Below are 24,517 nucleotides of genomic sequence, written 5' to 3'. Positions count from 1 at the left end.
AAATAACCCGGGTCACATTGATGGTTCTTAATGGGAAAACTGGGATTTAAGTCTGATCAAAAGTTGCTACAATGAGTGATCCTAAAATCAAATTTGATTTAGTTTCTTAGATCTCACTCGTGTCTCACTCGTGTCTCACTGTTTACTCCGTGTGTTTGTAATGGACACCTGTGTGCTGTGTGAATGTTTTCCAGGCAGTGAAAGGAGGATATCCAGGATGCCAAAGATGGCTCCTGTCCATTTAGACATCCCATTCTCAAACAGCTTTACTCGAGGAGGTGAGTGGTTTTCTCTGTTTCCTGCTTGGCACTTCATGTGCGTCCTTGCTGCCTGGTGAAATATGAAACACCAGAACTGTTACAATTACATAGTTATTTGAAAGAAAGTGAGCAAACAGGGATTTGTGCTTTCTGCATCTCTTCAGACACACCATACTTTAAGGAGTTGTGATTACAGCGTACATTATGAGTGTTGGGTAACCTCTGAAGCATTACTCCCCAGACTGAAAGCATCAAGCAGCTATTTGCTGGTTATCTTTGGGGCCATCTGTACCTTATAGCTATAAACGTGCATCCAATTTCAACTTCAAGAAATATAATTATGTGAAATTTAAGGATTTATATCTCATAAGAGAAACTTGGGGCTACATTAACTGTGACCCGTATTTCTTGCCACGTTAGCATTATTGTAACTTGTCAAATAAAAGCTTAATGTACCGTCAAAGCTGACACATCGCGATGAGTGCTCGAACTGGAATGTGATTTCTCGAAAACAAAGTGTCCGACGTGTTAGTCAGATGAAGGTCAAATATTTTAAGGCGTCGCTGAAACTGTGAGTCATCTTTTTTTTTTTCTTTCTTTTTTTTAAATGCCCTAAAAGGATGACACAGGGTTTTACTTAACCCATCGCTATGTAACGCTATGTAACGTCTTCTCTGAAGATCCAGAGGATTTGCCATGCAAAACTGTGCCTTGAACTTAATGTGAATTTAATTACTGTTTTATTTGCATGTGTTATCTGCAAAAGCCCCAAAAAACAAGCTTAAATACGAGCCTTTTGTCTTCACGCCATCATTTATAACCAAACCACAAACAATCTTATTCATGCATGCAACCATCATTCACTCGATCATTCGGAATAAATAATAGCCGATCCTCATTTGCATGTTTTAGTCTGTAATCTGAAATCTTTGGTAGGGTAGGTGGTCGTGTTGGTTCATTTGATGTTGACGTGATTTGTGTTTTCCATACCCCCTCGCCCTGTCTCCTCGACAAAACATCCACCCAGTGCTTGAGTACAGAGATAAACTGTTCACTCACTCAAACCAAAAGCCTGCCAGTAAGGAGAAAATCCCCAATCAAGGTATAGTGATATTGTTCCTTCTCTCCTCTGCCAGCACTCATAACAGCACCTCTCGTCTTCTTTAACACTCCTAACCTACGCAAATGCTCACTAACCGCGCCGAGGGTCACAGTGCACTGTGCTGCAAACGCCTCACAAAGACCTTCTGGGACGCAGTGCTAATCTTCACTGACTTTGTGGGCGCTCCTCTGGGAGCTGTGGTTTTTCACAAACCGAAGTGGTGGCTCTAATGTGGTCTTTTCCATTGTTAATGTGTTGGCTCAGCAGGACTAACTGTGGTCAGTCAGCGGCAAGTTAAGGCTGGGGGGGGTGAGTTGTTTGTTATGGCACAACAAATCGTGAATCACACAAAATGAGGCCCCTCCGATCCTGCAGTGTAATAAAGACAGCTTGAATATTCTGTAAGCCTGACTCAAAGGAGTAGGATTTAGTTGACGAGTAAAGATCTGAGATGACAATTCTTAGATATTTTGCATGTTTAGACAAGTGGTGTGTGAGCAACTAGTTATGTGTAGTTTTAATTGGAATAAAGTGCGCTTATATAGAATAAATATGGAGTAAATGATGGTTTTTATGCTTTTCTCTCCAAATTTGAGCACAACATCATACAGCAGGGGTGTCAAACATAAGGTCCGGATTAAAAATCCAATCCAGCCCATTCAATGGTTTTGAAAAATTACGTTAAAATTAAATGACAGAAAAGACCCTGTCGCTATCTGATACAGAAATATCATTTCGTTTTTGTCACAATAGGCCCACATTTTTTTAAAAAGAGGGCATTTTCTGTGAATTAACAAAAAGTTTCTGTTTAATAATTAAGAGGGCTTTCTGGGACCTACCAGAAGTTTTTCTGTAATTTCGCACAATTACTTCTTAGTAAATAAATAAGCGCTCGTTTTCTACAGCAGCATTTCTTCATAACTCTTAGACGTAGTGTTGAACTTGCAGTTCTTTTATCTCACATTAAGATACCTCAGGGATTAAATGTGTAGTTAAACATCTTTACACTGAAAGGAAGGAGAATTTCACAGGTCTGACCCACTTTAGATCGAAGTATGTGGCCCGCAATCTAAAGTGATTTTGACAATCCCTGCTTACAAACACCTGGAAATCCACCGCCAACGGCAGCAGTGGCCAATATTTTGGGGCTTCCTATTCTGTGCTCATTTTGTTATTTTCGAACATATAAAATAAACTAAATCTAATTAAAGTAAAATCATTTTGTCAGTGGAGCTCAGACTGTAATGGCCCTTGCTTGCGTATGAAAATGCACAATCTGTTTACAGGGTTTACATCTGAACACCTGGGCTGTATTCATTCATTCATGTTTAGTAGTATTTACTAAGATTTAAGATTTCCATCACCTTCTGTCTGCTGGTCAAATCTGTGCTCGTAGTTCTGGGCGACCAGAGTCAAAACGAGCTAGCCGCGTCAAGGACAAGAGCAGTACTTTTTATTACGTTTCATCTTCAGCCTGGAAAAAGAATCATTTAGAATTACTGTTCTAACTTTGGGCAAAGCTTATTTAACTGCAGCTTAATGAGGAGACATTTTTAAGATGGGTATTCAAATAGAAATTAACTTTTATTTTTCACTAATTTGATTCAAAAAGTTGCCAAGCAGACTATCTGGAAACTATTACATTTCAGAAGTGACCACCCCCCAGCAGTGGTGATGACGTGGTTTGATTTCCTGTTATCTCTCAATCATAAAAGGTCTAACCAACGGTCAGCAGGTATGTCAGTCAGGTGGGAACAGTTACATTGTTGATCTTGTCTGAAGGAAAAGAAAACGGACAGCTTGTGTTCGGTTTTCATTGTAAACTTTAATTACGAAGCCCGTCGGTTTAAACGTGCTGAAACTTCACCAATTTATGCTCTTGTATAATTGACCCGGCTACAGCAGCTGACAGTTGTGGTTTGATAACTCCGCAAGTGCAACTGAAAAAGGCCTGAAACTGATTATTGTGAAAAATCACGTCCTTCTTGCAGTGGTTCATGCTGCTTGGAAGGCGTTGCATGCTGTTTTCAGAGAAACACCATCTAGACTTGTTGACTTGCTAAAAATTCCAGCAACTTCTGCTTCTAATATCCCAGCACATCCGACTCTCAGAGCAGTCGCTTTGTTCATGGACTGAAGGAATGAAGGTGTTTACATAATAGCCGTTGTACTGCTGTGCATGTAAACGTAGCTCGCATGTCATGCGCTGTTCATCATTCGGTCTTAGTTTGTTTGACAGCATGTGTACATCTCTGGCATTCGAACTAGCCGGCTCATGCATGTGTGTGTGTGTGACTTCTGTTCGCGTGTGTGTGTGTGTTTGCAGGCATGTGGGCCAGCCTGCGCTCCAGCAGCAGACTCGGTCAGCATCCGCTGGCAGCCGACGTGGGTGCCAGACTAGCAGGGAAGGATCTGGCACCCCCTGCAGGGAGCCACAGTCTGCAGGCTCAACTCCTCAAACATCAAGCAGCCCTTTACATCTTCGGGGAAAAGTCACATCTAAGGGTGAGAATGCAAACAAAGCAGCCGGAGACTGAGAGGACATGTTTGCTATGAGTTGTTGTAGTATATCGTTTTATATTTGCACTCAGTGGCCTCTTTTATGAAACCTATAATGTTTCTTACACTGTCATATGTGTTAAATTATGTTTTATTGGTGGTGGTGTAGTAGATGTGTAAAGGGGTATAATGAAGTCCAGTAGAACACCACTTTTAACAGAGACCCAGCAGTCAAAATATAGTTAAATTAAACATTTCTGAGGCAACATAAATGTTGTAAAGTCTGTAGAGGTGGAGTTAATGGATGGTTCAGTGACGTAGACCAACACTGAACCATCTTTCACCTGTGATGCCACAAGTCTCTGTCAATAGTATTCGTGGCCGTTGATCAGAGATTTTGACAATGAGGCTTTGCTGTTTATAAGACTAAGGGGGATCTGCAGTCACACCGAAGTCACCTGGATGAGTGGATGAACAGTTTCTCTCACTGAAAACGCTTCGTTCACATGAACAGATTAACTTTCCTTACCTGGATTATTGAGCGTGCATCAAGACACGGGTTTTCTAGCTCATGCTACTTGCTGTAAAATGGATTTGTAAAACATTGCCGTTTGTCTGGAGTTTTCAGGCCAGGTTGTCTTGCACAGGAATAGTTTGATGTATCAAAGGATAATTGTTGGTTTAATTCATGTGGAATTATAAGAAGAAAGTCAAAAACTAGCACATCTGATGAAACGGTTTGTGTTTAAACTCACAGAAACACTTAATCTTATACATTTATACAGTTTTCACTTTTTTTAATCCAAGTGTGCTGATTCAGTGAAATAGTACCTTTGCTGGGATGACTCAATCAGTTTACCAAAAGCCTACAATTACAAAGACTCACCTGTGCCAGTACAACTTGTAATACAAAGCCTCTGAGAGGTGTGTTATAGTTTTGGCGTCTGATAGTCTGCTGGTGTTGTTTTTGGGTCCAAATGACGTAAATTTTGTCATCAGACGGTGAGCGTCTGTAACAGGAATGACTTCTCGCCCGTGGAGTGTGCAGCTACCCGTGTCCTTGTCTGCAATCTCTGCTTGGCTAGCTGTTCTTTCATCCATAAGACACAAGTAGAATGACTTCTGATCTGCAGGAGAAGCCACTGACGTCAGCACTGCTCCCCTCCTTTTAACAGTTACAGCATGCAAGAGGCTAAAGTCTATAAATGCGAGGCGAAGTCCACCACAGTGCAGGACAGTGGTTTCTCTATTTTTCATTCACGCATCAAGAAACATATTTCACACACCGTTGAAACATGCCGAGGAGCCGTGTCGACTAAAAACATCTTGGGCTTCTGCAGTTTGCACGATTCACAGTTTTATAATTCTTATCTATTACACACTGGGCTGCGCTCAGCACCTCAGTTCATCCACGGTCTGAAATGAGCCGTTTTATTTCCTTTAACTTTGATATAAAGGCAGCGTTTTTAGTGGCGTGCTGTATCTGTTTTTTGTACTTTGCGCACACTGTTGTATTTTTCTCTTAGTTGAAATTTACATTCCTCTGTCTGCAGGGCCTCCGAGTGGACTCCTCTCTGAACTGTGAGCTGGTGCCAGTGGACTTTGCAGACACACGGCAGGTGAAAGCTGCTTTTAAAAAACTGCTGAGGGCCTGTGCTCCAAGCGCCACCTCGTCTGACTCGGAGGACTCCTTCCTCAAAGCCTTGGAAGACTCCGAATGGATCCAGCAGGTAATGAAACACACAAAGCATGCCATTTTTATGATCTGCAAACAGACAGCATTCAGGTCTAGAAACCATCTGATCTAACGCGGGAGTCTGACTCTTAAAAGCGTGTGAGAATGACCCATCGGTCCACTCTTTCTCTTCATCCTGTGTATCAGATTCACATAATGGATAAATTATGTGAATCCTCTCTGAAGCCATTTTCCCAAGAGAAACAGATTTACAGCGATGCAGTGAGAGGAGACCCCTTATCTTGTTGTTTATCTGATTGACCCCCAGCGGCCTTAAATTGAACATATTCCACACGGTTGACAAATGCTATCTGTGAGAAACAAGAAGGCAGTCTACTGGCAGACCAAACATGGCAGTATATGCACAGAGAGGATAAATGTTGGGTCTGTGTTTAGCATATTTGTTCACATGCACATATGTTGGCCTCCCGCAGCTTCAGAAGATCCTGCAGCTGGCGCTGTTTCTGGTGGAGCTTATGGACAGTGGCTCATCTGTTCTGCTCAGCCTGGAGGACGGCTGGGACATTACCACACAAGTGAGAAAAATGCACCAACGCCATTCATAAAAAATACATAAAGAAAACGGGACAGATGTGAAGAAGGGCAAAATATCCAGAGGGAGGTTTAAAACGGTGCAAGATTTGTCCTTTAGGTATTTTTCCACACATATAGATTTTCTAGATACAAACTGGAGTTTAAAAAGTTGTTATTAAAGTTTAATTACTAACAGAAAATAGGTGACAGTTTACTTTATTATGAGTAACTTTTAACATTTGTTTTCAAGTGTAGTGGTTTACATATTTGCCCAACCAGTGAAAGATCCCCATCAGGAAGGGCGTCTGGGGTAAAAACTCTCATTATCAGCCCTCATCTGCACTAAAGTGGAGACAAAGTGTTCAGCGAGGATGAAAAGAAACGCAGAAATGCAAAGTCATAGGTGTAAAAAGGATCCAGATGCAGCCGCACAGTCATTCAACCGCTAAACACAGGGCGGGTATTTTGAATGCCATCAATCCTTCTGCAATCACGGCAAACTAGAGATCATTCAAAAGTACTACTTATAATCTCAATTCATATTCTGAATGGACTCATTCTAATTTAGCGTTTTTCTACTCCACCTGAGTGCTCTACTCAAAGCACTTTACACAGCTGAGCTATTAATCAGTGTGTTTTGCAATATTACGGCAATGTTGTCTCTTTGACTCCGATGAACAAAGTGCTTCAGAGCTTTGGAGTATCCTTTTTAAAAAGCGGCTAAATGTGAGGGGGAGAGGGTACCTCTGAACTTGTTATGTATCTCCTGCTGTCATTCTAGACTCACAAATTAAGACTGAAAGCAAAAAAACACGTTTTGTAACACTTAAATGTGATTTTTGGACATTGATCACATTTTTAAGGATTCCCCACGGACACCCACGGCATCCGTTCAGACTGCACCTGCTTCTTCTGGCCGTTTCACTCAGTTTACTGACTGGTGATCCGACTGTGTTGATAAAGTGAAAATGTTTGAAGTCTCGAGGCCTTATGTCATTGATTTGTGCTGATTTAATTCATGAAAACTCATAGTTTGTTTAGATCCTGATCAATTCTCGGTGTCCGTTCGCTTCTAAACTCTGCTTTTCTTCACATGTTTGCTCTCTGAGCTCATATTTTCCATGCTGACCTGCTAAAGTGCACATGTATGGTGTTGCAAGTGTGTGTCCCTCAGATGTGTTTATGGGGTTTGTGCAGCCCTGAGCTGCTGTTTAAAAGTATAATTTGTGGATCCCTTACGCGGGGCACGTGTTCGGCCCAGAGCATCTTTCTCCACGGGCCACCGGCTCCAACTCGCCAGGTCCAGATCGACCCGCACAGGCAAATGGGCTCCATATGCTCTGGCTCTCCTGCCATGGACCATAGACACCCAGCAGTCAGGATGCAGAACCGTCCTCGCTGCCTTTCTGAATGCTTCTTTCTTTTTTTCGGTTTCTTCTTCTTGTCTTCTGCCATTCTGCCTTTATACGCCCTCCCCTCTTATTCCACGCTCGCTTTTTAAATCCACTCTTCAGTCTGCTGCAGGGGGGCTCATTTCATTGCTGGGTTGCGGGGGGCTTTTTCTACCACTCAGGGCTGGATGTTCTTGTAAACCCACGGGGAAACCATACACTGTTCTTCCCGCTCATTCCACACGCGTCAGGGCTCATTAGCCGTCTTGGAGAAGACGCGGGCAGGGAAGTGGGCCAACCAGATTGCATGTGTAGACAAGCGATTCTCAACTGGTGTTTCGTGGAGTGAGCTCAAGTGTGCCTGAAGCTCCAGCGTTATATAAATGTTATTGATAGCAGATGATCATTTTAACATTGCACTGTCAAGATGAAGGGTCATTTTTAGATTGCATTTAGCTTTTTTAGGGGGGGATAGAAAGCAAAATCATGCCATCCAGATTTCTTTTTTTAAACTAAAGTGTGTTAAATTGCAACCATCCATGACAAGTGGAAAAAACTAACGATATGCACAGATGTGGTGAAACAGCTGCCACTTTCCTTTAGTGATAAGATGTTTCAACATCTAATTTATCACAATGTAAGGGTTTTAAACTTATATATGATAAAAATATTAAATAAAAGTAGGTCGTGTTATAGGTACTGGCAAATCAGGCACAGCATTAAAGCCATCAGGCGCCCTTCATGTCACCAGAACAACCCAAGATTAAAGGTGGGATCACCACTCAGACCTCCTTTATTAGTGTCTGTGGTGAGGCGCAGTGTCCTGCTAGAAGAGGCTGCAGTCATCGGGGAGGATGTTGTAGTGGGAGGTACCTGTTAAAGCAGCATACGAGTGAATGGGGGTTCCTCTCCTTTGTGGCTCATCAGTCTGTATGCTAGCAGATACAATAAACACAATAGAAATCTGAATTTTCATAGCTATACCTGTTTCTTTTACCTTCAGATTGTTCATTTCATAAATTCAACAAGGTACTGGTGATTTTGGTCCATATTGACATGATAGCATCACACACTTCCTGCAGATTTATCAGCTGCAGATCCATCCCGCTGGCATGAAGGGGCCAAAGTGCACTAAGAAAATTTCCTCCACACCATTAAATCACCAGCCTGAAGGCAAGGCAGGATGGATCCGTGCTTTCATGTTTTTACTGCAAAATTCAGACCCAATCGAGACATCGCACCAGGTCATGTTTTTCCAGTCTGAACTGTAGCTTTAGTTTCCTGTTCTTATCTGAGAGGAGCAGCACCTGGTGTGGTCTTCTGCTGCTGTAGCCACTCCACTTCGAAGTGTGAGGTGTTATATAAGGATGACCTTTTGCATGCCTTTGTTTTAACAGGCAGTTATTCAGGTTACTGTACATTATCACATGCTTCCACTTACTGAAGATTTTTCTCCTTTTGGAAAAATTCTCTGTAAACTCTTGAGATGGTCGTTTGGAAAACTCGCAGTAGATCAGCAGTTTCTGAAATACTCAGATCAACGTGTCTAACGGTAACAACTACGCTGCTCTGAGTCATTTAAAATACCCTTTCACCCACTTCCGATGCTCTGTTTGAACTTCAGCAGGGCATCTTTACTACATGCCTAAATCCACTGAGTTGCTGCCATATGATTGGCTGATGACATATTTGCATTTGTGTGTGAGATAAATTACATCGAGAGCATGATTCAATCAATCAATTTTTCTTACTTACTAAGAAAGGCTAAATGCATCTCACAAAACGTTCATAAAATGTGTTTATTTCTCAATATTTCCAGAGGAGCAGCTCTGGCTGAGATGACAGAGCAGGTTGTCCACTAATCCCAGAGTTATCTGTGATGTGAACAACATGCTCTTACACTGCAGGGTGTTTGTTTGTTTCATTCAAGTTGAACTTGTGTATTGAGGGTTTTTCCTTAGCCAGCTTCTCTCTTCCTCTCGGCAGGTCGTGTCCTTGGTGCAGCTGCTGAGCGATCCTTTCTACCGGACTCTTGAGGGTTTTCAGGTCCTTTTGGAGAAAGAATGGTTGTCTTTCGGCCACAAGTTCAGCCAGAGGAGCAACCTGAGCCCCAGCAGCCAGGGTAGCGGCTTTACGCCCATCTTCCTCCAATTCCTGGACTGTGTGCACCAGGTGAGTCTCACTTCTGCCATAGGTACCACAGGTACGCTGAACCCTGAAGCATCTCTGCCCCTGATACGTGACTCTTCTCCACTTTTCCCCTCATGACTGGATGTCATTCATTGCTTGTTCGTGAGCTCATCACATTCCTCGAAAAGTGAAAAGGTGAGCGAGGGGTCAAAGCGAACGATTCTGCTGTCAGTAACGGTGCATTGTTTTAGTTTAGCACTTTCCAACACGGGACGTGTAATCACAACAACATATTGGACCCGGGGAGTGAGCAGCGAGGCTGCTGCACAGATGGTCCATGAGTACAGTGATCAGCATTGAGCTGTATGTACGTGTTCACGTGTTTCGGCATTTCTTCACATTTTAGTGCTTGTTTACAGCCGCATGTGGAAGATTACAGTTTTGGGGATTGAGAGTCTCTAGGAAGGCTTGCGTGTGCTTTAGGATTTGGGGGAAGTGGGCTGGGGGGGAGAGGGGGCTCAAGTTAAGAATGAAACACACACAGAGATGATTTCCGGAGAACCGGGTCTGTTCTGAAATACTAACTTTAGAGAGTGCAGTGGGGGTTTTTGTGTCTCCTCGGGTCACACAGGCCCACTCCCATACACTTACATCAACACATAGTTTCTGCATTTGTCTTTTGAAACCGAAGGCTTGGCAGCTAAGACGGTTTGGCAGGAACCCGGGGGTCTGGAGCGCTATAAACGAGGGGTGAAGCAGGGGATTCGGACAAGAGCTCAAAATAGAAGTGCCTCATCTCCAAAACAGCTGTTGTTTTTGCCAGCAGACCCAGGTGGCCTCAAATTTTCGACACCGTGATTGGCCACCTCGCACCGCTTGATGGGAACCGTGGAGCAGCAGTCATGCTGGCTCAGTCTGGATTGTGTCTGACGGCGATGATATCACTGACCTTTGCCCTCACAGAGGCGGGAGAGGTTCTTTCCTGTTTCCGATTGGTCATTTATACACTGGATAGATGCGAAGTCGCTACACGGGGACACGGTGCAGCTGTCGCCCACACGCTGACCTCCTTCTAACTGTCTTTATCCATCTTTTCATATCCTTGCAGATTTTGGAGCAGCATCCTCTGGAGTTTGAGTTTAATCAGTATTATCTGAAGTTCCTGGCTTATCATCACATCTCTAACCGCTTCAAGAACTTCCTGTTGGACTCTGACTACGAGCGCTTGGAACACGGTCAGTGTCCTTTAACCAGAGGGGATCTTTTATTTTCTTCTTCTCTAAAAATGCTTTGTTACACAGAATTATGAACCTATGGTGGTTTCCTTAACAGTCACAACAATTTTATTGATTTGAAAAGATTCTTGGCCCCTCTTCGTCAACACCACTTCCCTGGGTAGCAAGATTCTGGCTTTTCTGTCACTGTAAATAAAGGAAACTAGATCTCTGATATGAATGCACACAGCTACCCAGGAAGCTGTTACATCAGTCAAAACAGTAATGGCTTCACGTCCTCGTCAACTTATCCTGTGTGTTTTTTTGCAGGCTTGTTGTTTGAGGATAAGGGTGATAAGCAGGCCCGGAGAGGCATCTGTATCTGGGATTGCATCAATAGGATGCACCGGAGGAGTCCCATCTTCTTCAACTATCTGTACAGCCCCTCTGAGAATGAAGTGAGTGTTTCCTTCAAGTTTCTGTCCTTCACCTTAACCTATACATCAGGCAGCTATAGTTGATTCGTGCAGCTGTGGATCCAGAGAAGGATGTTTAGTAGCCAGAGCCTTCAGCATAAACATAACATGACTATGAGGACAGCAGTGTCACACACCTGCTCTCCTAAACTTCTGTTTGTGAAGGCCAACCAATCAGAAAAAGTGAAACTGGTCTTAAAAGAAGACGAGCACCGAGTGTAGGCTCATTTTGAACTATGAATCATTTAAAGTATTCGAGGAGGGTCCAGATATAAAAGCTGGATAGCTATAAAATATTTGATTAGGCTACTTAAAAATTTTCTCACCTTACTTTACCATGTAAATCTGGGGTGTCAAACAAACATCAGATAAACAATTAAATGACAGACAGTTCCTGCTTTTTTACTGTCTGCTATAGAAATGTATGCTTGTTACAATTGGTTTACATCAGAAACATACATAATTACAGGACAGTGTATGCATGAGCTAACAGAACTTTTTGTGTCAATTTGCACATTTATTTCTTACAATTTAAGCCCAAAGAGTCGTATTGACACGCTTTTCTTTAACATGTAAACAAAAAAAATCTATTTGTTTGTTTGTATATAAAGATCAATGGGTTAAATGCGTAGTTAAAGTGCTTTACACCAAGAGAAAGGTGAGTTTCACTGGTCTGACCAAATTAAGATCAAAGTGGGCTGAATGCGAAGTAAAATGAGTTTGACACCCCTGATGTAAATGATCAGGATACTTCACCCACTGCAGGATAAAATACGGGTCAGTGATTCCTCTACCTCCACGTGGCATCACACAAACATTGCTCGAGGCTTATTTGCCGTATTGGATTGGATCGCAGCCACCAGTTGCTAGGGAACTGTGTATTCTCCAACTGGTTGGCAGCGGTTCCTGGAGCAGGTCATCCAAGGTTAGTGGTTCAATCCCTGGCTGCTCCAGTTTGCATGCCAAAGCATTCTTGGGCAATGTACTGAACCCCGAGTTGCTCCCTATGCATTTATTGGAGTGTGTGTAAATATTAGATAGAAGGTACTTGGATGTCGAAAAAAGTGCTTGTATGAATGTGTGTGTAAATAAGATAAAGCATTGTTAGTGCTCATGTGCTGATAAAAAGCTCTGTAGAAGAACCAGTCCATTTAACACTTGACCATTTACTTTGACAGCAAACGTAAGCAAATCACCCTCAAATCTCAACTGCTTAGGTTGCTAACAGATTGCCACAATTGCCTGTAGTTTTTCATGTTTGTCTGCCAATAAACGTTAACTACTAGCCGAGCAAGCGCGATGCAAACAAGAAATGTTACATGGAATGGGTTTTATATAGCACTTTATACAACTTGCCTCCTTTATTCAAGCACTTTTTAAGCCTAAGTGCTTTCTATCTAACAGTCACACTCCATTGAATGCATGTGAGATTAATTTGGGGTTCAGTATGGCCCCAGGAAACTTATTAATGCAGACTGGAGCAGAAACCAGGGATCAAACCACCAACAACCTTCCAATTAGTAGATGACCTGCTCTACCTCCTGAGCAACAGGTTTGCCTTCAAAGCAAAAGTTGCTCCTCAGTGCTGCAGCCAACATGTTTTTACTTTGAAGTCAAATGGTCTCCATTCCTTGTTTGTGTCAGTTTTCATAGTTTCAGGCCGGAGAGCAGCTGGGGACGGTGTTTGTAGACAAGTCTGTCACTTCGTGCAAACTAAGATGGCAGCAAGGTGTAAGAAGCCAAACCAATCACAAGGAGGTTTTTGCCAGCTGTTTGTGGAATACATGTTTTTCCCTGGTGACATTCGGTTGCTAAGGGGCTGCAGGGCTGCATGTCTGGTGCTTTAGAATCGTTTTCCCAGCATTTTCTCAGCAACCAGATGCTTGTAGACGAGTCTGTAGTCCTGTGACTGGGGCCTTGTTCCCTTAATGGAATGATGGAAAATGTTGGAAAGCTACTGTCACATGCAAGCAAAACTTTAATCGGTAACTATGGTATTGTGGACCTTTAGTTTATATTTTCTTCAGAGACTGATAGAAAAACAAAGTTCCTGTAAATGATGTGACACACTGAGAACTGGATCAGATCTCCTCACCGAAGAAATCCTCGTCATCTGTAGGTCTGTGGTTACACCACATGCAAACATAAATATACAAAAATAAGATGAGGATTAGTGTTTCAAGGTTGAACGGCATTAATAATAAAATTCTGCCGTGTAGCTGACTGAAAACAAATGTTCCAGCCAAATCCTGAGTACTCACGGCAAATCGTTCGCCTGTCCTATCTTGTAGCCTGTGCACTGATCAAACATGTTTACAATAATATTTTATTTTTAAAGTACGCAGCGCTCAAACGTGCTACACTTGGATGTTTTGGCTCCTCCGAGCTGAATGATTTATTGTCAGAGTTTGAGGCTAAAACACTGAGTTTGTTTCATCTGCGGAAAGTGGAACGTTTTTGCCATCACCGTCGCTAGCGCCAACGTGAAAGGATCATTTTAATATCACAACTGCCTGAAGCCTGGACTGCAGTCAGTAGACACCAAGACATCTTCATGGTCCAACATTTTCGCTGATGAAGGTTGATTTTCCACACCTAAAATATGTTTAGTTTAGTTGTGTCCGCTTAAGGCTCACGGGGTATTGTTGTCAACCTGCCGGGTAGGCGGGCAGATGAAATTAGCGACCCACATCAACACCCAAGTTTGTGAATGCACTAAGTCGAGAACGACCCGACATACGAGTTTGAAATTCATACCATCTGTGTATCTACCAGGAGGCTGAGGGACTCCACAGGTGGTTACACTATGTACCTCCATCCTGCTCTCAATGACAGTGACAGGTTAGAGCAGGGGTGGATGTCATGGTGATTTGTCATCTTCTCAATGAATAAAGCATTTAAAGATACTCTGTTTATAGAGAAACATTCATTGCATCTACACCTGTAATGGGGCGCCGTGAAAAGACGCTCCTCCTCCCAGAGGATTGGTCAAAATTTAATTAAATTTGTACACAATGGGTCTTCATTCAAACTGTGCTGCTTCCTTTTCCAGACAGTTTTCCAAGAAGCTACTCCTCCTGTTCGAGTATCGGTCAGATTTTAGTAAAACTTGCACACACCTAATAGGTCTTCGGCCACATTGTTGCCGAAGTGAACGTCATGTGTCGTTTTAATGCGGATAACCAGTCTGATGATCTGGTTTTCAGCTTTTGGTCCGCTTCCTGTGCTTGGTCTGAAAGTCTGTCCGAAACAAAGTGAATCAGGGTGAAAACATTTCTTTGTTTTTCTGGTCGGACTAAAGGTTGGCTGTTTGGCTGTTCACAGCTGGACCAGATGAGATAAAGTTCAGCAAAGAATTTGTTTCAGACGTTTTTTTAATATAAATCTTGGAAACTGACTTTTCACTAATCTTTAAAGAATAACCTAATATATGACCAAGAATTTGGTTACAGTGGCCAACGTGAGTTTGGAGTTGACACTTATTAACTACAGAGACTGAACAGTCAGTTATTTTGTTTATCATTTGCTGATTTTGATCTCAAGTTGAGCATCATCATAGGAAAGCACCAAGGAGACAGTTGTTACACATTGTGTTGCCACAGTAGATTGTTGGACTTTCCAGGGTCAGCATACTGGTGCGTATCCAGACTTCATACAAGCTAAACACACAAGTCGAGTTTTAGCAGCGCTATGTTGGCTTCAAGTATTCTACAGAGTTGATTTAAAAATCCTCCCATGTGTATATTAAATCCTAAATGGTCTCGAATCTTCTTTAATCTCTGCACCGCTAACCTGTCAGTGATGCAGCTTTCCTAGGCTACGTCCACACTACTGCGTTTTCGTTTGGACCGTCTCAGTGTGGACGGCAGACGGCGTTTTCCTCAAGGAAAAACGCAGCGTTTTGGAAACGCTCTCGAAAACGCATACATTTCAAAACGCAGCTGTCCCGTTGCAGTGTGGACACTCGGAAACGCAGACTTTCTAAAGCGATGACGCATTTTAGTCATGTGATGCAGTCATGTGGCCAATTAAACAAAGATAGCGGAGGGCATTATACAGCAGTTGTTTTGATTGCTGTCAATTTTGACAGCCCTACAAAAGATTAATATGAGTTTGTACATGCTCCAGATAGCTTTTCTTCAAATTCTTGAATTCTCACTCGCTTTTGCGCGTGCGCAGGACTGGAATAAGCGTTTTCGGTCGTTTAATGTGGACGAACAACTCTGTGAACAACGACTTAAAACTCTAGTGTGGACGCGGAACGTTTTCAGACGAAAACTCTGTTTTCAAATCTATCCGGGCTAGTGTGGACGTAGCCCTAGTTTATGCCACAAACTCTGGAACAGAGGGAAGCAAACTGTACTGATCATTTCTAGAACCTCTTAAAAAAACATGAAAGGCTGATGGGGAATTGTTGTCGCAACAACAGGCGAGCTGCTGGTGCAGACACCCAAGTTTATGAAGACAATAACTTGATCTCAGATAAGTTGAAATCTCAGTGACCTTTAGCTTCTGAAATTACCTCGAATTTTTGAATTCATACCATAGTTACATCAGCTGGGAGGCTGAAGGGTAGCACTGGTGGCTTTTCTAACCTAACATTCACACGCTCACAGTCCAATGAATGCACCTTGGTGTGCTTTGGCATGCTGGACTGGGATAAAACAACCAATTCATTCGATTAGTAGCAAACCCTATAGACGAACTATACAAATAAAACTGAATTAGATTAAAGAATTAGATTAAATTCTCCTTAAAGCCATGTGATGTCTGTGTTTCAGGTGATCCTGAAGCCTTCTATCAGCATCCTCAGCCTGAATAAATGGGACTTCTTCACAGAGGAGACCCTGTCGACTGGGCCGTGTTACGACTGGAGGACGATGGCTGTGAGGGTGGAGAGCTCGGAGGAGCTGCACACCATCTCCAACAGCAAGAGGAGGATTGTCTGGCCGTGTTACAGCAGCGTGAGCCGCGCCCAGCCGGACGCCATCACCAAGCTTCTCACTGTAAGAGACCCCAGCTTTTGTTTAAAATGTTTGTTCTGTTTGTCATTTTGTGGGTAACTTTACTCGGCTCTTCTTTGTGCTGCAGGACATAGAGAGGTTAGAGAGCGAGCTTAACCAGGCCCCGGAAAAATGGCAGACAACTCTGGAAAGAGTCAGAATGAGCATTCAGGAGGACCTCAAGCAAGAGGGAAATGTGCGTGCTGGAGGAGTCTTTATGACATGTTATGATTGAACATAGAAGGGCAGTCATATGCTTTGCATTTGCTTAATTGTCTAAATATTTCTTTTCTTTTTTGTTCGTGTGTAGCTCTGTAAGGATTCGCTGTCCATCTCAGGCCTCATTTCCACACCTAACCTGCAGGCCTTCCAGCGGCGCTCCATGCTGCACCTGCCAGACAGCGCTCTGGTAGAGGACCACAGCACCGCCACAGCCAATGGGATCAACCGCCGCGCCGCAACACTTTACAACCAGTTCACCCCCAAGAGCGAGGAGAACAGGTGGGTCGTGAACTTCCCGATTTCCGGAACAAATTAGAAGTCCACATTTGTTTCGCTGACAAGCTGTTGCCGAGGGGCCAGTCCAGTTTTGGAAAATGAGTCAGCGCTCTGGTACGCTGTGTGTCATGTTTTGTGAGAATTGTCTGTACTCTATTAAACTCTGGGTGTGTAATTTTACAATTACTGTGAGGTTAAAGTACAGTCTTTTGGCTCCAATATCTGGATCGTTTCCTGAGGTGGACATACGGTCATTAAAATCTACTTTATGTTTAAAAAAATGAGTATATTTTCAGTGTAATACGTGCTCCTCCTGATTCAAATAATGTTCGGACAGGCTAAAGTTTTAACAGATGAAGCAAGTAAATCAGAAACCAGATATTACTTATCAGCGAGCATTTTCCATGTTTCAACACCTTCTCATTGCATCCAAATCACAAAACATGGCCTACATTATTCTGATGTCTCGTGGTCCCACAAATTTGTCCACTTTTTAGCAGGACAGAGGGTGGAGAGGGGTTTTCGCCCGCCCGAGATCCTGACTGGAAGCTAGTGCCGAACACAGCAGGATAGCAGAGTTCACCGGGAACGGGAGAACTGCAAAAACAAAACAACTATCAAAAAATAAAACACGAAAAGCACGGACAGTGGCTGCAGTGACACCATTCATTGGTTAGCTGTTAGACCGACAGCAACACGAGCAACAGTGGGCCACAGACCGTTTGTAGCACATATTTGAACATTGCCTCCATCTGACATCAGAGCTCACTGCAGGCGGTCGCCGGAGTGGACCCGAAAGAGGTCGCTCTCCCACTGCTCGAGCATAAAGTCCTCTTTACTCTGCTTTGCTAAAAATATGCACAACGACTATTTTTGATGAAGCTGCGTCAGGCGGACAGGAAGTCAGACACAAAAACAGTGAAAATCATAAATAAAACACTTAATTTTCACTGCAAGGCTTCAGGTGTCATGTTCCCTGGTGCCCTGGCGACTCCCCTGAAGGAACCGTATCCACTAACTACACATCACATAAACGTGGAGGACACTGAAGTCAGCATATGGGTTCATTTATAGGTTCATGTGTAGTGGAAGATAGCAAATTCATGAACAGATGACAACGAGTAGCGTGTGCTACTTCTGTCGGAGATATGTGCGGAGTTGGAGCCAGGAGTTTTGGCTAATGCAGACTTCATCCAAAATTTCATGACTACCTCTGTCAGCTGCTCTCCTTGGGACTCTGACTCTGATGGAATCGGTTAAAATCACAATTAACAAAATACCAGAGTTCTTGTGATTTCTGCTTTTAAGACTAATGTGAGGTTAAAAGTGTCGACGCATAACATCCAATCTTACAACTGTTATTTTTGTAGGTCTTATGAGGGCGTCCTGTATAAACGTGGAGCACTGCTGAAAGGTTGGAAGCCTCGCTGGTTCGTGTTGGACATTACAAAACACCAGGTGAGCAGGTTGCACTACCCTGCTGTAGTTTGAGTGACCGGTTGCAGGTTTAACAGTCTCGTCTTTGCAGATGAGGTACTACGACACCGGCGAGGACACGAACTGCAGAGGCCACATCGATCTAGCAGAGGTGGAGTCCGTGATGACGGCCGCGCCCACTATAGGAGCTCCAAAGCACATCAGTGAAAAGGCTTTCTTTGATGTGAGTACACATTTATTCACTGGTCTACATATATTTTATCTGGAAGTTGTTTTTATATTATACAATTGGATTAATATGGTCTTGCATAGAGTGTTGCATTATGGGTGTCGGTATTTTCCCAAAATGTTTTATAGAAAAACTACTTGACGTGAGTTCGCTGCCTGCACTGCAGCATGTCCTAGAGGCTTTAGTCTGATTCCCTCCTGAATGACTGAGCTCCTACCGCTGTCACTAAGGGAGAGCTACGCCATCTATAATATTATTTTTTCGGTCGCTACTCAGAGATTGAGACCAGGTGAGGGTAGGAACGTACAGTGAGGGAAACAGCTTTTTGATCCCATCGTAAATTTCAGGGAAGTTTGCTCAATTGTGAAGAAACCTGGTCCATCCGTCCATTTTCTAGCCAGAAACATCCAGAGAAAAAAAGCTTACATAAAAGTAATGCATCAATTTGCACGTCTTCGAGCGAAATAAGTATTTGATCCCCAACAATCCAGCAGGAATTCTGTAAACGTGTTTAAAATGTGTGCTAAATTGGGATGAAAATTTGTGACATTGTTGCCCTTTTTGCTGCCATTTAACCTTTTGTCCTTCCACCCATTTGTCCTCTAGCTGAAGACCAGCAAGAGAGTCTACAACTTCTGTGCCTCAGATGCTCCCAGCGCTCAAGTGTGGATAGACAAGATCCAGAACTGCATCTCTGATGCGTGAAGTAAACACGACATCACCGACATCAGAGGCAGCGTCGGGCGGTCGAGACGCGACAGCCGCTTTATCCAACTTTTAGATGTCTTTAATTTTGGGGACCAAACAGTGAATTAAGTGCCTGGTAGTGGAGGATGGATACTCTCCATCCACCTATCTGCCTGTTACTTAGCAACCTGTCATCACTCCACAGGTGAGCTTCAGTTGGAATCGGGTGACCAAATTTGCCTCTGCTGTCAGCGTGCCCCACTCCCACCCCCCTGACAGGGATAAAGTAAACATAAGCTGAGGTTTTAGGGGACTGCACTACCAAGGACATGTTATCCTGTTCTAGATGTACATAGATCAAAGCAATATCACTGGCCAATCAAACTGTGGGTTCAGTTTTTGACTTAAAAACATAAAAAATAAAAAAAAGCTTGTAAAAGAATTTCTATCTTATTTTACTACAAGGAAAAAGTTATTGCTGCTTACATAAACGTATGAACCGCCAAAAACTCAGAGAATTTTAATGCACAACATTAAAAAGCAATTTGTTTGCACTTAGCGCTAACGTATGCACTCGTCATCAAATATAGACTTTCTGACAGATGCGGACAGCGAGGCTAAAGGCATTACTTGGCAATGTGCATGTGTCGTTTCCTCGTGACAGATTAAATGGAAAGAATTTGCACAGTGAGCTCAAATGAGTTACCTGAGATTTTTTGTTTTGTTTTAATTTAAAAATGTGACGTTTCCTCTGTTTTGTCGAATGTTCATTGACTTCTGGTTTAACACTTTTGTCTCGTGTAATGTAAATTATTATTTTTATTAAAAGTGTAACTGTGTAAGTGTGGTGGCGTTACGTTTTCCTGTAAATACCTACATGACATGTTGTTTTATATACTGTATGTACTGAACATAAGTATACTTTTTCTAACTTTAATTCTAATGTGACTGAGTTTTTCTTTTCTTTTTTCTTCAATGTGTTGTTACTGGTGCACAAAACCCCCCGAGTGGCCTGTTCTTTGTTTGTGGTGACATGTTTTTCTGAAAATGAAATGGACATTGTTGTTGTTGTTGTTCGGACAGGCTCTGTCTTTTAAGGGCTTTTTAAAGAATATATATCATGTAGGACGTGATTGTTTTCAGAGTTTATCGTCCCATCTGTCCTCTGTTTATGCAGCCTTCACAGTTTTTCATTACAAAAGAAGAAAAACACAAACTATTCAGCCATATCAGCGGCGTTACTGTATCTTTGTACCATGTTTTGTGGTTACGCTATTTTTTTTTTTTTTTTTTGGAAATAAATCAAACATACTTGAAACTACCTGTTCCTTTTGTGCTCATATATTTTTCTACCTAGTGATGAAGTAAAGGCAGGATTAAATGATGACCATTTCTAATTTTGAACTTCCTAATCTGAACATGTGCGCGAGATTAGTGGGGCCTTAAAATGGCACTGGCGATTCTAGGGTCTAGGGAAAATTCACAGATGGCACCGCAGCCAGTGTTTTATCACCAATATCTCTTAATATAGGAAATTCTTTGAAGATAGTGAATCTTGAAACTAGAGAATTTTCACTTGTTTCATCATCAAGATATTTTACCTTGAAATAAGGGGAAAAATGAAAATTCTCTAGTTTCAAAATTCACTGTCTTGAAACAAGTTCCTGTATCTTACTGGAATGATGCTTTGTAGCTGATTTTGTCTTATTTTAAGTGTAATGAGATCTTCTGACTAGGAATAAGACAAATATACTTGGTAAGATTTTGAGTTTTTGTAGTGTGAGGAGATGCGTGGGATCAAATTAGCTGATGAATCCTCTCGCCCTATCACAGCTAAGCAGAAGACGATAGCTAGATAGTAAAAGTTATGTTATTCGAGTGTCTCTTTCAGCATTATATTTAATAGTAATTATCCGCTCCACTCACTGCTGTGTTGCTTTTCTTCTCCTCTTTTTCCTCCTGTCTTTCTTCAGTCCCAGAAGGATAACTCGTCTTCATTTTCACAGATTGGCTCTCACTGTTGTCATTAGGTTTGTTTAAACAGAATCATTCACGCTACTTTCAGCTGGAGAGAGTGCAGTCAGGTGGGGCCCCCTTGAAGGGAGTCAGGTTTCTCCTATTTGTGCAACATGCAGACTTTGCACTTTGCCACTTCTGCACTAGTTTAAACTTTGTTAACCCCATGCCCCCTAGACTTCAAGCAGTTGCCTGCCTTGTCTGGATGGAAGTGGTGCCTCTGGGACTGGTGAAAAAAATAAATAAATAGAAACTCACCCTGAGTAATCCCACAGTCTTGCCAAAAATGAATGTATGAACTAGGCGCCCACATTGGCTCAGGTACACTTGGCCTCGAGCTGAGACTGAACTCACACTGCCAGTAAAAGGTCACAATCAACTGCATTTTCCAAGAGGAGCACATTTAACTCTCTGTAAGCTCATCTTATTAGTCTTTTTGTTTTGTTTATTTGTTTTATTTTATTATTTGCATCATTATCTGAGTGGGTATTATGCTGAGGCAAACAGGAGGTGGAGGCCAGGTTATTGAACCGCAGGAGAAGGAGGAGTGGAAAATGAAAAGGGACAGGGAAACACCCAGGAGACCCCAAAGAGTGCTGAAGATCTGGGGCCAAAATCTCGATGACAACTGTGTTTCCATGCAAGCAGAGGGAAGAGTGAATGCCCACAGCCAAATGGGGGTATTTCTTTACCAATGCAATACAAATTTTTTAATTATGGATATGTTTGCACTGAATCAAGGTGACATTGTAGTAAATAGACAAACTCCAATCTGTGCATCAGGAGCAGCTAAGGCTTCAGTATCTTGCCCAAAGATACTTTGATATGCAGGTTGGAGGAGTCAATCTCACATAGAAACCTCTGAGCCCTGACTGCTCCTAACTACCAGCAGGGGCATTTTTGGTTTGTTTTGTCAGGGTTTTAGGATTTCGAAGAGGAAAATAATGTTTTAAATCAAGTGATTTATGTGTAACCATGGAGTAAAGCGAGTCAGCCTTTTGATTTGATTCAGCCAGATTCTTTTCACCCCATGTTAAAAAAAAATAGTGTTTAAATTTGTTATTTTGTTCCAGACTCCCGAAGCTCTCCTTTCCTCTTTTCCTTCCCCCTCACTCACCAGCCAGTCGAAGAAGATGCCAGCTCCACCCTGAGTCTGGCTCTGCCAGTTTCTTATTCTTAAAAGGGAGTTCTTCCTTCCCAGTGTCGCCAAGTGCTGGCTCATAGTGGATCGTCTGGTTGTTAGAGCTCCCAGTCTAATCATGTCAGGTCAGAAAATATAAATCGCCTGCCATTTTTTTATGTCTCCTCACATTTACACCATCCATCTGTCATAAGTGTCCGAAAAACAATGACTCAGAGTTTACTTTATTGTGTAACTGTTTTGTATTCTCAGACAATGTTTACCAAAGGAATGTTTTTGGGTTTATATGTAGAAGCTAAGCAGCCAGCAGTGTAAGACTGGATTGTCTGCCATCTGCTAGCTAGTGATGATTTCTCTGTTAGCTGAAGCTCATATTTATCTGGATTACAGCTGAAAGAAAGGTCAAACTTTCCCCTCACAGGATTCCTGAGAGAAAGCGTCCCCTCTCCGAAAAGAACATGGCAGCGCAATTTCGGTTTGCAAAGTTGCATCTCAGCAAACCACAAGTGTTCTGGGACAATGTCCTTTAGATAGATGAGACCAAAATGGAGACGTCTGGCCGTCATGCACAGTGTATTGCACAGAGAACCAAATACAGCAGTACAAACACCTCATACAAATCTACAAGCATGATAATGGAGAGTGGAGGATTTGGGGCTTGTTTTACAGCCACAGGACTTCGGCACCTTGCCGTCATTGAGTCGACTAAGAACTGCTCTTTATTTAAAGCATCCGGGAGGCAATCTGTCTGACTGCTACAGCTGGTCTGAACTGAGTTATCCAACAGCAGCAAATCTACAACAGAATTGCTGAAAAAGAAAAGAACCAAGGTGCTGCAATGGTCCAATCAAAGTCAAGGCCTCAACATGATTGAAATGCTGTGGAGGGACGTTAAAAGAGCTGTGCATCAACACATCAAGCCTCAATGAACTAAAGCAACATTATAAGGAAGAGTGGGGTGTCAGAGACTCATGCAGAGAGAGTTATTCCCACTAAAAGCTCTTCTAAAATCAACTGAAACATGGAGCACACTTAGTTTTTCACATCATTTAATAGAGTCCTGTGAAAACTTTCCATGTAACTGTTAACACATGGCAATCGAGTCCTAGCACTCGCAGTATGTTGCCTTCAGGATAAACAAAAATAGATTTGGTCATCTTCTGGCTTTTCATTTAGCACTCGGCATTTTAACTTCTTCTGTACTCTGGTTTTATGACTTATTATCTGTGATCTCAGAGCATCAGCTCTGTCAATAAGGTGAGTGCTAACACACCACAATCACATGATGAATTTCATAGGTTTGTCAACAGGTTTTCTAGAAGTACAGTGAGTACTGAATGCTGACCTTAGCAGTGAGTTCAAGGTAAAAAAAACAAAACAAAGCTGCTCATCATTTGCTGTCATGTCACACATAGGATAGAGTCACAGGATACAGGAAGAACTATTTGTAATTTCTGTCCTCGTGTGAGCACCTCATCTTCAAGAAAGGATGTCCTATCAATGAGCAGTAATCAGACACCCCTTCAACTGATGTTTTCTGATCTGAGCCAGCAACAGGGCTTGGAGAGGATGATGATGATCTATGTCTCACTTGCCAACAATGAATATGGGACTGGGCAGGAGCCCCAGCTCAGGCGCTGTGGCGCCTGGTTGGCGGTGCAGAACAGGACTCGTGTGGTCCCTCGAAGGTTTGATTCAGAGAGGAAGCTGAGGTCAAAAGAAGAGCGGTGAGGCACTTTTTTGGAGGGAAGTGGTGAGTATTTGTCAAGCAATGCAATCTCCCAGCTGGCTTGTACTGGCAGCAGGTGCAGAGCTGCAGCAGGCCAACATCTGGACAGAGTCTATGACACATCATATTTAGCATTTTGCTTTGGGTAAGGGGATTAGGACCTTGGCCCGTTAATACTGGGATGCAGCGGAAGTCATCCAGCAAGATTGTGTGGAATGGCATGATAGGAATCATCTTCTCCAGAGATAAAAATGGGGGTTTTACTTCCTTAAGACCGGATTGCACCAAATTCATGCACATCAATTGAATAAGTATTTTAGGATGAAAACTCCAAGCTGTTATATAACGATAGCATGAGGTGGTGTACATTACTGCCTGTGCAAGTGATTTCTTTCTCAACGTTTGAGACAAATTACTGATGAAAGCCTCTATTACC

At 42.6% G+C, this 24,517-nt stretch overlaps 1 protein-coding gene across 2 annotated transcripts in view; it reads left to right on the top strand.

The window, feature by feature from the left end:
• The window catches only part of sbf2 (SET binding factor 2), a 104,990-nt gene extending 84,493 nt beyond the window's left edge, over positions 1–20,497 (top strand). The window contains exons 29-42 of one of the 2 annotated variants that reach the window (XM_005724338.1): positions 195–278; positions 1,288–1,362; positions 3,689–3,867; positions 5,415–5,591; positions 6,031–6,132; positions 9,508–9,693; positions 10,760–10,886; positions 11,196–11,323; positions 16,123–16,347; positions 16,433–16,540; positions 16,655–16,845; positions 18,213–18,300; positions 18,371–18,502; positions 19,115–20,497. In XM_005724338.1, coding sequence (XP_005724395.1) covers positions 195–278; positions 1,288–1,362; positions 3,689–3,867; positions 5,415–5,591; positions 6,031–6,132; positions 9,508–9,693; positions 10,760–10,886; positions 11,196–11,323; positions 16,123–16,347; positions 16,433–16,540; positions 16,655–16,845; positions 18,213–18,300; positions 18,371–18,502; positions 19,115–19,213 — 1,901 coding nt within the window. In that variant the 3' untranslated portion in view covers positions 19,214–20,497. The remainder of the gene's footprint in view (positions 1–194; positions 279–1,287; positions 1,363–3,688; positions 3,868–5,414; positions 5,592–6,030; positions 6,133–9,507; positions 9,694–10,759; positions 10,887–11,195; positions 11,324–16,122; positions 16,348–16,432; positions 16,541–16,654; positions 16,846–18,212; positions 18,301–18,370; positions 18,503–19,114) is intronic. The other variant, XM_005724339.1, reaches the window with a different exon arrangement.
• Positions 20,498–24,517: the final 4,020 nt, after the last annotated feature.

The sequence above is a fragment of the Pundamilia nyererei genome, unplaced genomic scaffold, assembly GCF_000239375.1.
Source record: "Pundamilia nyererei isolate P.nyererei 1_Seehausen unplaced genomic scaffold, PunNye1.0 scaffold00011, whole genome shotgun sequence".
NCBI classification, from domain to species: domain Eukaryota; kingdom Metazoa; phylum Chordata; class Actinopteri; order Cichliformes; family Cichlidae; genus Pundamilia; species Pundamilia nyererei.
This window is presented reverse-complemented; position numbering and strand designations above follow the sequence as displayed.